At 41.3% G+C, this 15,313-nt stretch overlaps 1 protein-coding gene across 1 annotated transcript in view; it reads left to right on the forward strand.

Moving 5' to 3' along the window:
• Positions 1 to 8,362: 8,362 nt before the first annotated feature.
• Positions 8,363 to 15,313, forward strand: part of LOC311354398 (olfactory receptor 52N5-like) — a gene marked incomplete at both ends in the record, with an annotated part of 39,346 nt that continues 32,395 nt past the window's right edge. Inside the window, one exon of the mRNA XM_084474214.1 lies at positions 8,363 to 8,846. Within this exon, the coding sequence (XP_084330340.1) occupies positions 8,363 to 8,846 (484 nt within the window). The remainder of the gene's footprint in view (positions 8,847 to 15,313) is intronic.

The raw sequence follows: 15,313 nt of genomic DNA on the forward strand, positions 1-15,313 counted from the left end.
TTGTTTTCAACATTTAATATCAAAACTTTTAAGATATATATAACTGAATTTGCAGATTTATGTGCACAGAACATTTTTAAAAAGCTGAGATGAAGACAATAACATTCATTAAAAGCAATGAGAATAATAATCATGTTTTGTCCACACAATTATTGTATCACAATACCATATACACATAATGTACCATTAACCATAAATTAAATCAAATACCTCCTGCAAATGGTAAAAAAAAAAAAAAAATGTATAAAAATGTATAAAGAAATAAATAAAAATAAGTGTACAACTTTAATAAAATTGAACTGTTCTGAATTCTCCTATGTATTCGTCTGACTTAATTGACTAATTAAGTCTTAATTGACTTAATTCTGTCAGGCAGATAGTAATGCGCCCTTACCACTAGGTGAGGTCCTTTTCCTTTTGGTAAACAATGACGCGCAGTCGCGCATTATTCTAGTTCGTTCCACCACGTAACATGGAGCAAGTGTACGTGTGCGTTCTTGACCAAGTGAGTCATTCTTTGATATTTATATTTGTATTTTGTATATACAAAGGGTAACACAGTACAGTTCACAGTATTGTCAATGACAAGACCCAGCCTCGACAGTTGACTGCAAACATTATCTCTGTCCTTACTATCGAATATTAATGTAGAATTTGTAATTGTTCCTTGAACTCTAAAATTAGATGATCAAAACCTGCAGCTATCGTTGACAGACATCTTCACACTTCATCTTGTTTTGTTTGTGTACACAGCCTGCGCATGCGCGCAACGTAGTTTCCGGCCGGTCCCGGCGCATGACATACGTCACGACCAAACGCTATTGGTAATGGCAGATCCAGAGTGGCACTGGGCAGATCCAATAGTTTTAAACTTCAACAGACACCCGCCTCCAAGTGAGTGAACGTTTGCCAATTACAGCAGTTCCAGACCTTCTGTACAAATGAAATGAAGTACGATGGTCTGGTAGCACCAGGCTAGTAAAAACCTCCAACATGTAGTGTTTTTGTCACAGAAAAACTAAAACGGGGACACTGGCCTTACCATTCACAAAGCAGTTTCCCTCACTCTATTTATCCAAAATGGCAAAGGAATTGATTAATATATATATTTTTTAAAGTAGTAAATTCTGAGATCAAGAACATCCTTAAAATCAGCTGTAAAAAAACACTTCACCAAAACTAAGGCCTCCTCCTTACACCATATGATTTTCACAAGATTTGGGGAAGACTTTAAAATGGAAAATGCCACACTTCAAGTTTAATGACAACTTCAGGTTATATGGTTTTAGAAAATATATGGTTTTAAGGGAGTTGAATCAGTTTTCCCTAAATGTGGGTGGGAAGTAGCAAGCAGCTAACCTGCCATATATTGTTGTACAATATTAATATTAGTTATTGTGAATGGTCCCTAACTTGAAATATGTGAATTATTAAAAATATATATACATTACAAATGAAAGCCAACATACCTTACACCTTATTTACCTAACCCAATGTATTATACATGGGCAGCACAGTAATGAGGTTGGGACATGTGTCATGCCTGATTTATATTTAGACTAATTCCATGTAAAAGTGGGAGCGACCCACCAAAGAGTTTTTAGTGAAAAACAAATGGTTGCACTCAATTCAGAAACAAAGTTTTAATACAATGGTCTTTACAAAAACTAACAAGTCAACTTAATCACACACACACGCACGCGCGCGCACACACACAGAACCCCCCTCCCCCCAGCACACACAGAATTGCTACAGTTGGGACACAACATGCAAGTGAATCAAACAGCTGTGTCTGTCAGACAAACATATCTGTGATCATACACACACATCGCCGATAATACACATATAAATTCAAAGTTAAATGACATTACATACAGCATGATAAACAGTAACACTTACAAGAACACCTTCGGTTCGCCAATCGTATTCAATCAATGATATTCCTGCTGTGTTTACACCATAGCTGGCTGAATAGATGCACGAATGCCATGAAAGTACCGTGTAGGTAGGCTGTAGCCTCTCGCGAAGGGAAGAAGATAGTTCTACCGCGCAGCTATGTGCATTCTAGAGGGGCATTCTACTCTGATCGGGGCTTGTTCTGGCTGGCTTTAGCCTGTGGCTGTGCGAGCAGTAGGCTACTGTGCGCAACTATATGTCTTTTGGTCAACATTTTCGTTTTTTCCTTTATTCCAATTTCGGATCTTTCAGTCACAGTGAAAACCGGGGACAGCAGTAGCCGGGGACAGGTCACTGAAAACGGGGACTGTCCCCGGAAACCGGGGACGTCTGGTCACCCTACTATATGTTAATGTTGTGTCAATAAGTTCCACCTGTTCAAGTGTTGCGCAACTTTACCATGCATTCATGTCGCAGCCACGATTGCATTCGGATCACGGCCATTACACGTGCTCATTCAGAGCATTGTAAATCATTTTTTATTTCATTGTTGTAGCCAGTTCATTTATGTACTTATATTTGGTTGCATTTTGGTTACATTGCAGATACCACACAAATTTGAGCCAGCTCCGCCGGCTGGACTGCATACGACCGAGAGGTCGGAACAATGGAGCGTCTGAGAAATGATATAGAGCCGAAGTGAACTGACAGCTGTCTACTGAAAACATCGCCTTCTCCTCCATGTCGTGTTTCATATTATCAGAGAATATCCCCGTCAGTTCGGCCGCGGTGCAATGAATGAATAAAGATCGTAGCTACTACTTTATAACTTTGTTGATGAGCAACATTTAGCAACAAATACTTCATACTTTTAATTCAGCATTGCGTGAAATCGAAGCGTAGTGTGTACTGAATGCATGTTGATGATGATACACTTCTTATAGGGTGTAACTAGATTGGCATGACAACGGCTTGCTCCATCTTCTGCGCCAGTTTTTTAAATAAATTGCCTATCCGAAGTGAGTTCACAGCTGTCTGCTGAAAACCTTTCTCCCGCCGGAGCAGCCCCTCCACTGCCCGTCCGTATACGGCATTCCCCCAATTCCTTCTCCCCCATGGCCGAGATAACCCACACTACGAGTCTTTACTTGTTGTGGAAGTACCCGAGAGTCTGAGAACCCGACACGGTCTTTAAGATTCATAATATCAGAGAATATCCCCGTCAGTTCAGCCGCGGCGCAATGAATGAATAAAGATCGTAAAGACGTCGGAAGAAAAAAACTTTTATTTTGACAGATGTGCCCGATGTTACTACTTTACAACCTCGTTGATGACCCACATTTAGGAAAACATGTACTTTTAATTCAGCTTTGGGTGAAATCGAAGCGTAGCGTCTGTGTGCTTCCACCTTTAATGAATGCATGCCATGCGCGCTCCCGCGGCCAGGGATATGCTTCTTGTAGAGGGTAACTACATTCACCGGCTTCCTCTATCTTCTGCGCCACCTTTCTAAATAAATCGCAGTTTCTCCTTTTCAGATGGCGACAACAACACGTATACCGTTTCCTTCTACTTCCGGCTCATGGCCCCCGGAAAAGATCTCGAGCATGCACAGAACGCAAACTCCGAAACATGCTGTTTACATGCAGGTAGAGACCAAACTATGAACGACTTATCTAGGTGTTCTTATCCGATTTAGCTTGTCTGTTCACGTGCCGATTTTTGTGCGAAGTAGATCGGATAAAGGTGTTTACATGCATTTTACAAGTCCTGTTGAGGTCTTATTTGTTTAGTTACCCGAATTATGACTCTGCATGTACTGAGAGACAGTGGCGGCTGGTCAATAGAGGGCGCTAGGGCGCCGCCCCTCCGTGAAATATTCACTCGAATATATCTGCCAACTTTGAATAAACTATTATACATACAAAATAAATCAACAAAAATACATAGCGATTTAGGATACATATCCTCGTTTAATTATGTGATAGACCGTACTTGCAACTGCCAGCAACCATTTAAATGCGTCTGAACGTCTTGGGCTACGCTAGTTATTGGTCATTCGAAATAAAGCCCTCCTTCAGGTCAGGGGCGCCGGCCAAGTTGAAGTCAACGTAAGCTTGCAAACTTTTTGCTGTCTATCAAGCAGAGACGGCTTTTCACGCAAAAGAAAGACGCAAAATAAATCGCCATCGGGGTGCACCAGTGTGTGCCCCTGGCCAATGGTATGGCTTTTCTGTTTTTTTTTTATCACCACACGATTGGACAATTCAGCGAATCAATCAAATAGGCTACCTCCCTCGCGCAACACAACTACAGCAGAGAAGAGATGGATCGCTAACTAGGAGAGAGTTGTAAAAGCACTTTCCACCCATTTCAGTGGAGGAATTGGACTCCCCAAGCAATGTTATACTTAAAAGGAGCAAGTAAGTTCCATATTAATTTAGTCTTTCGGCCTGTAGCATATAAACAATATAAAGCAACTGTCCCATATTTCTAACTGCATTTGAAATAGCCATTGAGACACAAAAATGGACGCTATAGGACAGTGTTCATGATTTGAATATCATAATAACAACAATGGGTAAGCTTGTAAGCTTAGGCCCTGCAAGTCAGGATGTAGGCTATGAATCTGAATGAATAGTAGGTAATAGGTAGTGGCCATCTCCAAAATGCACCAGAATACAGGAAATCAAATCTACCAAATTATTTTTTTTCTATTACTGTGCCCTACCAACAATTTTTATCGCCAGCCGCCATTGCTGAGAGACATCCACTAGTAATGCCATCCTGGTTAATGTCAAGTTGTCATAATCAAGACAACTTCTGGTAATGTCACTTTGATTAATGTCAACTTGTCATAATCAAGACAATCCAAACAATGTCAACTTGTCATAACAACAACCGAATGACACTTGTTCATGACAGTGTCATGTCATAGTTATGAGTGTCATGTCAATCTTATGTAGACACCTTCAAATAAAGTGTTACTAGGGATGGCGAAAATTTTAAATATTCTTGACCTACCACCGAGCCTCATTAACCGGTTGAAACCGGTTAACCGTTGGCCATGCCAACACTGATTCTTTGAAAATTATTTGAAAAGGTAACTATTTGCGAAAAAAAAAAAAAAGTTGCTATATGTCAATGAATTTGAAGTAGTGCTTATATCTCCACCTTGAAAATGCCAACTTTTCATCGGATTGCTCCGGACTCGCCGTCTCTGCTGCTTCTTCGAATTTGTTTGGTGTGTGTGTGGTGCGCTACTGCGCGTGGCCTGGCTTGTGTGTAAAAACACTGGCTCCGATTGGCTACCATGAAACATGACTCTGCCTTAGCCAATCATAATCGATTATCTCGTTGTTAACCCACCCGTTCTCCTAGCAGTTTGTGTGTGGAGCCAGGGGTGCGTTCGGATTACAGTTTATTCAATCAATTCATAGTAACGCACCACATTTAACGTTCAGTAATGATAACAGCGTTGTAACGACAGAAACAGTAATTAGTTTGATTACCCCGTTACTGAAAAAATAACGCCGTTATTTTAAACTGCGTTATTCCAAACACTGTTTCATCAAATTGGAGGTATTTGCCCCCTTATACAAAATAGTTGTATTGCACTTGCATGTGCTGCTCATTTTTTGTTTTAGTAAAGTAAAGCCATATTTTAGAGCATTTTACTTTGGACATGATGGCTGCAGCTGGGCAGCAGGAGAGGAAAGTGCTCTGCATTTTTTCCGACCACAAGAGGGCGAGAGGATTGTTGCGGCACCGAAACGAGGCACCGAAAGAAATGTAGTCATTCGGTCCGGGTAGAACCGACCATGTTGCCCCTGGTACCACTCGGTTCTCGGTACCCAACCCTATTAACCGATCAGATTAAAATGTGCTATTTGAAATTACAGCCATTTCGAGCCGTGCCATCCGCCTGCTATTTCGTATCTCTGCTTATCTCTCTCCCGCTCTGCCTCTGGCTCACACACACACACACACACACACACACTGCCCCGGCCCCGCCCTCCACTCACGTCACGTTTTAAAATCCCCTACATGGAGTCCAAACGGCTCCATAGTTTGGAAATGGTTTGGGTACAAAGTGATAGTGTTGAAAATACAGGTTTGATATGAGTGGACACGGGGATAGCACCCAGTCCGTCCGAGTGAGAGGCAGTGGCTCTAACAGCGGCACGACCTGTGTTTGAATTGAAACACGAGGCGTGCTTATTGCAAGTTGACCGAGTGTAGAGAGCGGGCTCGAACGCCCACAATGGTCTGAGATGGCGCGGACCTGGTTGAGACCCTGCAAGGGATTCACCAGGGGCCAATCGGAAGAGGGCAGCGTTAGGAGCTCATTTGAAACATTGCCGCGGCTCATTTAAGAAAATTACAGCTCAGAAGAGATGCCGCTTGTTTAGTTTGGAGGAGACGGTAGTGCTAATAATAATAAAGCAAGATGATCATTACCTTATCTGTTACCATTGAAGATCCTGAAATGTAATAATTTCCAAATCCAAGCCCATCCCATCTTATGCGGAATATTGCCTAATAGACTGCAACATGATAAAACAGGCACCTTCAGAATGCGTAAAAGACGCACCGGCCAAGGCAGGTCTAACTCACTGTGTGTCTTCTGATAACGGACAGAACAACTCTTTTTTTGCTGTCTGCCTGCCCTCTAACCTCGAGTGTTTTAGCCTGTAGCCTAAAAGTTTTACTTTTCGCAAACGTTGTGAGCTTGCAAACCCTATAAACCCTGTGACCTCGCACCAAATGTTTTTATTGGTTTATTAAGTACAAACAGGCGAGTTATGTAAAATTGAGTGTGAGGGATAATTTGTTCACTTCACATAAAAAGATCTTGGAATGAGATGGCTAACTGTAGTCTTATAGCGTTTAGTCTACTGTCCATAATAATTTAGAGATCATATTCTCTGCGGCTTGCATGTGGGAATAATTAAGACTTGAGGAGAAATTAAACAGTGGGCTAGAGACGCTGTGTCCATCCAACTTCCAATAAGTCGCTTCATCTGATCATCTTTTTGTGTGAAGTGAAACCAACCCACACACTCCACAGTCCACAGTGACCCCAATTTTTTTTTAACCGACAAGATAGATCGGTTAACGTTGATACGGTCAACCATTGGTCAAACGGTCATCGGTTAACATCCCGTGTTACCCAACTTATTTATCTCAACACCACTGAGTGAGATTTGGGAATGTGTGGGCAACAAATGGAAAACTACAAAGACAAAAAGCCTTATTTTCCAAACCCATATTTTCCTTAACCTGACAGTCACAGTAATCATTGCTCTAGAATACTATGAAAACTATAGAATTCTGTTTAACCCAACCTATAATCCACCAAAATACATACTTGTTGAATGTTCTAGCAAATAACACTGGAAAGTCCAGAAAATGACATCAGAACAGCAGGCCTATTGAAGAGTGGTGCTGATGTGACCAACAGTTTTGCACTTTGCGCCTTCTCAATAAAAGTACTTTCAGTCCTTCCCTTGGTTTAGGCTGGAGGGGAGACCTTGTCACGAAAGGTAAAGCTGACCAACCCATACACACGTATGATCATGGTTGGTTAACACAATGTTACATTGATGTATATGCTTACTTTATTGAATAACAGAATGTTTGTTGAAATATAATGCATTTTTATTTTCTTGTTAAATTAGATTTTCATAATAGCTCCCCTTTGCTGGAAGCACAATGATTGCTAATATATTAACAAATAAAAATAGGTTAAACGTATGAGCCAAAAGTGAAGGTGCTCAAAGTGTGTATATTATATATATATATATATATATATCAATTGAAATAATATTTATTAATATACAATTTGTATTGTTATATAATTCAGTACAACAAATGAGTTAAGTGAGCTTGCTAAAAATCTCAATGCACAATGAATAACAAAATAAACAACCTAAGGAAAAACAAATGTACTCAATACCTCAAAACACTGAATATTCTATTCTGTATAATGTATGCACTGTTTGTTTGTATATGTTGTTTATTTGTTGTTGTCTTTTTGCACCATTATGTTATTATGTTATATGTTGTGTGGTAAATATATTAATAGCACATTTGAGTATGGGGAAACACATTTTCAGTCCTCTAACTACTTGTTACACGGTCGGTCTGACAATAAAGATCACTTTGACTTTGACTTACAAAGATGCACAATGATATGAGCCTCTGGTAAAAGTTTTATTCACTATTTATTGTAATTGGAACTTCACATCCAAAAAACAGGACAACACAATTAACATGTTAAACAATAGACAAAAATATGCTTTTAAGAAAATGCCACTTGAGTTGGAATTTAAATATGAAAACGCATACCAATATGCCATTTTTGCTGCTCAAATGATCATACAGGTAAATCAAAAAAATAGTTTCATAAGAAATATATAAATTTAACTTAACAACACTTGTTTTATTTTCCCAGTTTCAAAGTATGGAGAACCAGACATGGAGTGGAGACATCTTACTACTGGAGGGTTTAAAAGTCACCCCGCAGTATTCCTTTCCTGTCTTCTTCCTCTTGTTTCTTTTATACATCTTCATCATGGTGTCCAACATTGGCCTGACAGTTCTTATCTGCATGGAGAGGAGCCTCCATCAGCCCATGTATCTGCTCTTCTGCAACCTGAGTATCAACGACGTCTTAGGAGCTACAGCCATTATACCTCACTTGCTGAGCAACATATTTACAGCAAGTGCCAACCGCTACATTAGCTATATAGGGTGTGTCATTCAAGCATTTTTCTTTCATCTTCACATTGGCACATCACTGTCCGTTCTGATGATCATGGCTTATGACCGACACGTGGCTATCTGTAACCCCCTGCAATATGCCATCATAATGACAAACAAGATGCTGCTGAAATTAAGTGCATTTGCATGGGGCGTGATCATATTCATGGTGGGAATCCTTATAGGCCTCTCTGTCCGTCTGTCTCGCTGCAGGAAAAAAATATCATACCCTTTCTGTGACAATGCCTCTTTATTCAAGCTTTCTTGTGATAGTATCCTCATCAATAATATCTATGGCCTTGGGTACACAGTTGTCTTACTGGGCTCATCTCTTGGCAGCACAGTGCTAACCTACCTAAAGATCGCCATAGCGTGTTTGACAAGTAAGAACCAAGTGTTAAACAAACGTGCCCTGCAGACCTGCACCACACATCTTGCTCTGTATCTCATAATGATGGTGTCAGGTCTCAGTTCAGTTGCTCTGCACCGTTTCAGTTATTTGGCAGAGCAAGGGAAAGTGGCGTCCATATTAATTATGGTGGTCCCTCCTGCTCTAAACGCTGTGATCTATGGGCTGCAAATAAAACAGATACGACTAAAGATTGTTGCCTTGTTTAATAAAAACCAAGTGACATTAATGGAAATGCACTAAGCATTTGAAAGAGCAAATCAAGGGCCTACTTTGTAATGTGCCACTAGTCTTTATATTTCTATTTCTTATTATTTTATTATCTATTTCTTTTTTTTTATCTTGGTTCTTTATTTAAAAGAGTTTTCTGAATTGCCAACAATAGTTTGTTGCATTGGTAAACAACATGCTATTTGAAATAAAGTGTAAAGTGTAAATAATACAAATAATTGTGTTTACATATGTTTTATTTAATGCATATAATAATAATCGATTCTTGATGAAGGAAAAAGATGATGGCATTAAGCAGACAACCCGCTACCACACGTTGTGAAATTATTCGCAAAAATTAATCAATTTACATTTTTTGAAGTGGACATGCCCACTTGTGATGTCAGAGGAGGCAGATTTTCAAAACAGCTTGTAACGGCTAGTCACACTTACACCTGGTGGTATACTATGTCACCTTTAAATATAACGTGTGGCCAATTTGTTTTAGTACACAATTAAGAATTAATCAACAGACAGCACCAACAGCTTCAGCAGCTTCTGTAACTAAATCAAGCACATTCTTATTTCTGACATTGGGGGAATGTTATTATATCTACATGTAGTATGATTGGTGGACACAAAATTATATAGCATAGATTGCCGCAAGGAACATTTTTACTTCATGAAATGTAATTATTTACAAAGTGGCAAATTAAATACACATAGGTGCCCCCTTTCTGGTCAGAAGATCACATGTCTCAGTAATAGGGAGGCTCGTCTAGTCTTTTGAAATCAATTAAACTTTATTTAATAACATTTCACGTACACAAGTGTAAATGTACAAACAAAATAAAATAAAAAAAAACCTCCTGGTTCTGTTTTGCTAAGGGCAATTGTGAGTGTGTGTTATGGGGGGATGCACCTCAGTGACGGGTGGGGTCGGCTGTAGCGACAACTGCACTTCTGGCCCTGGAGTTTATGGTGGGTTGGTCCATTGAGTCTGTGAAAATAAAGGCAACTTGTGCGGTGTATGAGGCAAAGGATTATCTGTCTCCAAAGTTGGAGAACACTAATAACCCTTGCTTGCGTCTGGTTATTCCATTGCCGCTTGCCACAATACTGTTGGGTCATCTTGGCCCATCTTTAAGTGTACCATGAGATGTCAGTGGACCCTTAAAGGTCCCATGGCATGCTATTTTATGGATGCTTTAATATAGGTATTAGTGGGCCCCTAATACAGTACTTGAAGACGTTCAAGAAATTCAGCCTTCGTGCAGAGTTGTAGCCACTACGAGCCAGTCCCACAATGAGCTCTCCACAAACGCTCAGTTTTTAGAGACGGGTCAAGGTGGAGGGTGGGGGTGTGGCCCTGAGCAGCTTGCAGCCACGGTACCATGCACTAGTGTTTACAGTGGAACACTGAACACTCCGGGTGCTCCGGCGGGAGTCCTGGAGCTCTATATCTAAATAATATAATATTGTGGTGACCACTGCCGTGGATGCCTATGCAGGTCCTGCGCAAGGGATTCTGGGGGGCGCAACTCTGTCAGGGGTCTGGACCTTTTCGGGGCCCCCTGGATTACCTTGGGGTTGGTTGTTGGGGAGGTGTTAATTGTGTGGTGTTCCATTATTGTGTGATGTGCAGTGTGATCGCGACCGTGAGTGATAGTGTTGTTTGTGTTGGTCAGGTGTGCCGTGTTTCTGTGTTATTGTGCGTGTTCAAATAAAGGCAACTCCCGTAGTTGAGCGGTGTATGGGGCGCGGGAGTTGTTTGACCGCTTAAACCTGGGCTCCCGTCTCATTCTTTCTGTGCTGCACGCCACAATATATTTAGATATCTATATAATATAATATATATTATCATGGTCAAAAGCTGTTTGCGCCGCCGAATGGTATTATGAATCTCAAACGACTGCGTCGGGTTCTCAGACGCCTCTGGTTCTTCCACTTCCACATCAATATTAAGTACAGACTGAACCGCAAAATGGAGGAGAAGGGGATTGTTGCACGGGGTTGTCTGCGTCAAGTTGGTTGAGAAGGAATTGGGAACCGCGACATGGAGGAGAAAAGGATTGTTGCCCAGGATTGTCCGTCGAAGCCCCGCTGCCCGCCCAGCCCCGCTGCCATGGCAGCAGTCCGTCAAACAACACTTCAAACAACAACGCGTTACAGTGTGTGCGCACACGCACACGCACACACACACACACACACACACACACACACGGTCCTAGCTCATTGTCTCATTGGCGGTGTCATGAACCGGCTCTAATTCAAGACAAAAATGGGAGACCACACAATAATCAAGGTTTTTAAGTCAATTAAATTAATTTAACTAATAACAAACACCACAAAAACTTAAGGTTAAATCTGTAAGTCAGTAGTATCAGTAGTGTGGTGGTGAGTGCCTGGGTAGGCCTGCACGATTCTGGGAAAAATATGAATCCCGATGTTTTAGTTTAGAATTGATATCGCGATTCTCTGCCACAATTTTTTTCTCACGAAATGTAATGTTTATTCATGGCGAAATCAGTCGCAATGAAGTGGACAGTTAGGCTCATGTACGGTTCCATGGTTCGGCTGGACCATAAATCAGTCGTTGCTGCAAAAATAATCTGCTTCCTGCACTTCTGCCTCGACTACAGCCCGCACATTCTTATAGGAGCTGGCAATGCAACGGATGAAAAATTGTTGCGGGAGGGTATTGAGTAGCGTTTGTCCAATGATTCGATCATCTTTCGAAATCCGTCACGTTCTACAGTGTTTATTGGAACCATATATTTTGCTAGATGGTAAGAAATTGCGTCTGTTAGCCTATTTCCTTACTCCTACTGGAGTTGGGATGGGGTCGCATTGTGCAAGGTGTCAATAATAGATGTCTGCGTTGCGCTGCGCTGCATTTGATTTATTTCACAATTCAAAAATTAACAAAACTGTCTTCTAAATTAAGGAAATGATACTGGGAAACAAATAAACCATTATAAGCAACGATTGAACTTAATAAGCGATCTAAATACTTTTTGCAACCACCGCCTCTTTCCCTTGACATTTAGTTTTCACCTTAAATATGCGACAGATGTAATTAAGGCAACCTGGTCTTACAGGAATCCGTGAAATGAGTCGGTCTACGTCCTGTTTACAAAAGATAATGCCCATAAAAGGTTTGAATATTAAGTCCTGCCTAATATTCGTTCGAATATTATATATATTTTTTAATATTCGAATAACGAAGTTCGGAGTCAAAGCCCTAGTCCATACACTGGTAAACAGTGACGGCGTTTGTTATCTCGTTCCACCGCTGGCTTTTTTTGTCGTAAGCTTGCAGAGACAGCTTCACGCTACCAGCGTCTGTCTCGTACGGTGTGGAATGAGAGCTTGTGAAGGGACGCAGGCGCGCTTGCTGCGCGGCTGCGTGCTTGCGCAATAGCATAGCCTACTGCATGAAGGCAGTATATCGCTGTCAAAGCTGTCCATGGGAAAAGTAACGTTGCGCAGAATTGAAAAAGGAACTACGTTTCGTCAGTATTTTCCCATATATAGGCCTACCATATTTTCAGTAGTTAGGCCTACGTGTAAATTGACTTTGAACAAGTACATGGACAAGTAGTTACCTAACGCGTTACACACAACACTGTCTACCGTGTGTCAGTCGGCTCATAGAAAAAATGAGAATCGTAAAGTAATTTAAAACTTAAATTGCGCACAGGGTGAATCGAGATCGCAATTTTATAAAGGTTTATCGTGCAGGCCTATGCCTGGGTGTGTGAAAGTGGATGATATGCAAATAACCAAGTGAAAACAAACCTAACAAAACCCAACCAAACCGAAAACCTTGCCAGGAGTGAGGTTGGCAAGAGAGAGAGAGACTCATTGGTCATCAGGAGCAAATTAATTCAGTTGTGGCTCCTGTTCTCCTGACACACCCCTGCCAAAGCCACAAGCAGAGGGGAAGGGGTCATCACATCCCCCCACCTAAGAACGGAGACCAACCAGGTACTCCGCCAAAATATCACAAAAATTACAATATACAACATTTTCGATTTCACCTATACACAATAGTTAACAATTTCCTTAAATACTTATAATGAAGAAAATATGGAAGAAAAAATCCCATTCATCCTCCACCCTTACCTACATGAAGAAAATGGAAAAAGCTTTTACCCAAACCACCAAATACTCCACCGGACTCCCTCTGCAACCTTGGTACCTAGGGGAGCATTTTAAAAGAATGGGCAGAGCAACAGGGAGAAACAGACAGGGGCACAAGTTAGGCAACCTTTAACCACAGTTATGCGCTATGCAACTAGAAGGCACGAGATAGTGCATCTGCCATTACATTATCCGTGCCTTTGATATGGCGGATATCCAAATGACAAGGCTGCAGAAATAATGCCCATCTCATTAAACCAGGGGTGTCAAACATACGGCCCACGGGCCAGATACGGCCCACTAGATGGTTTAATCCGGCCCAGACTTGTAGAGAATAAATTCATGAGGATGTCAAAAAAAAAGTAAATCTCTAGCCCATTCCTGTGAGGAGTTCTGATTTTTTTAAAGAAATAACCGCAATGCTCAATTCAGCCGCTAGGGGGAGCCAACAAAAAAACCGGCACTGACATAGGCCTAACAAGAGATCAGGAAATACCGCACATTTTAGCAACGTGCCCAGATATGCTTGTCTCACAACTATTAAGTTGTTATCATCAAAATTATCAAGAGTGACACCCGTTACCAAAATGTCTTTGTCAAAAAGAAGAAAAGTTGACATAGAGTGCAGAGTTTTCCAGGAAAAATTATTTATTCACAGAGGTGAATACAAAACCAGTGTGCTTGGTATGTAATCAACAAGTTTCAGTGCTCAAAGAATATAATATTCGGCGCCACTATGAGACTCATAAAGACAAATTTCACAATTTGAAGAGACAATTAAGAAAAGAGAAGATAAACAAATTGTTAGCTGGTCTGAAGAAACAGCAGTCTGCATTTACTCACAGCCGTGATGTCAGTGATGGAGCAGTGAAAGCTAGCTACCTTATTGCAAATGAGTTGGTGCAAGCGTCCAAGCCATTTTCTGATGGTGAACTCGTGAAAAAATGCATACTAAAGGCTGCAGAAGTCGTGTGCCCTGAAAAGCAATCTGCCTTTGCCAACATTAGTCTATCGAGGAACACTATTGCAAATAGGGTTGAAGATCTCTCACGAGACCTGGGCAGCCAAATGCATGACAAAATCAAGTAATTTATTGCATTTTCGGTTGCAATTGATGAGAGCACCGATGTTACACAACTGTGCATATTTATTCGTGGTGTTGATGACACTTTGGCCGTCACTGAGGAGTTCCTTGAGTTGGTGCCAATGAAGGATACTACAACAGCGGATGACATCTTCAGCTCTCTCGTTGGTGCACTGGACAGGGTCGGAGTGGACTAGTTCTGTGCTGTCAGTTTGGCTACAGATGGCGCTCCATCAATGGTCGGGAGAAAGGCAGGCGTTGCGACAAAATTCAGAGAGAAAGTGCAGGCCGCAAACGGAGGACAAGATGTTTGGGCATTTCACTGTATTTTGCACCAGGAAGCGTTGTGTTGTAAAACACTAAAAATGGATCATGTTATGAGTGTGGTTGTGCAAACTGTAAATTTCATCAGAGCGCGAGGTCTGAATCACCGTCAGTTTTACTGTTTTCTCAGTGATAATGACATTCCGGCTGGCTTACCATACCACACTGAAGTGCGGTGGTTAAGCCGAGGTGCCGTACTCAAGCATTTCTTTGAACTACGAGAGGAAATTGAACAGTTTTTGGGGAAAAAGGGCAGACCAGTAGAGGAATTGAAATGCCCGGAATGGGTGCGGGATCTGGCCTTTATGGTGGATATTACACAGCACCTGAATAATCTTAACAAAATGTTGCAAGGCCGCAAAAAAGTTGTCACTCAGTTCTACGATTGCATACGCGCATTCAAGTTGAAACTGTCACTCTGGGAGACACAGCTATCTAACGGTGACACCTCTCATTTCCCAAGTCTCGCAGCTATGTGT

This window comes from Micromesistius poutassou (assembly GCF_964030765.1).
Source record: "Micromesistius poutassou genome assembly, chromosome: 10".
In the NCBI taxonomy this organism is placed as follows: Eukaryota; Metazoa; Chordata; class Actinopteri; order Gadiformes; family Gadidae; genus Micromesistius; species Micromesistius poutassou.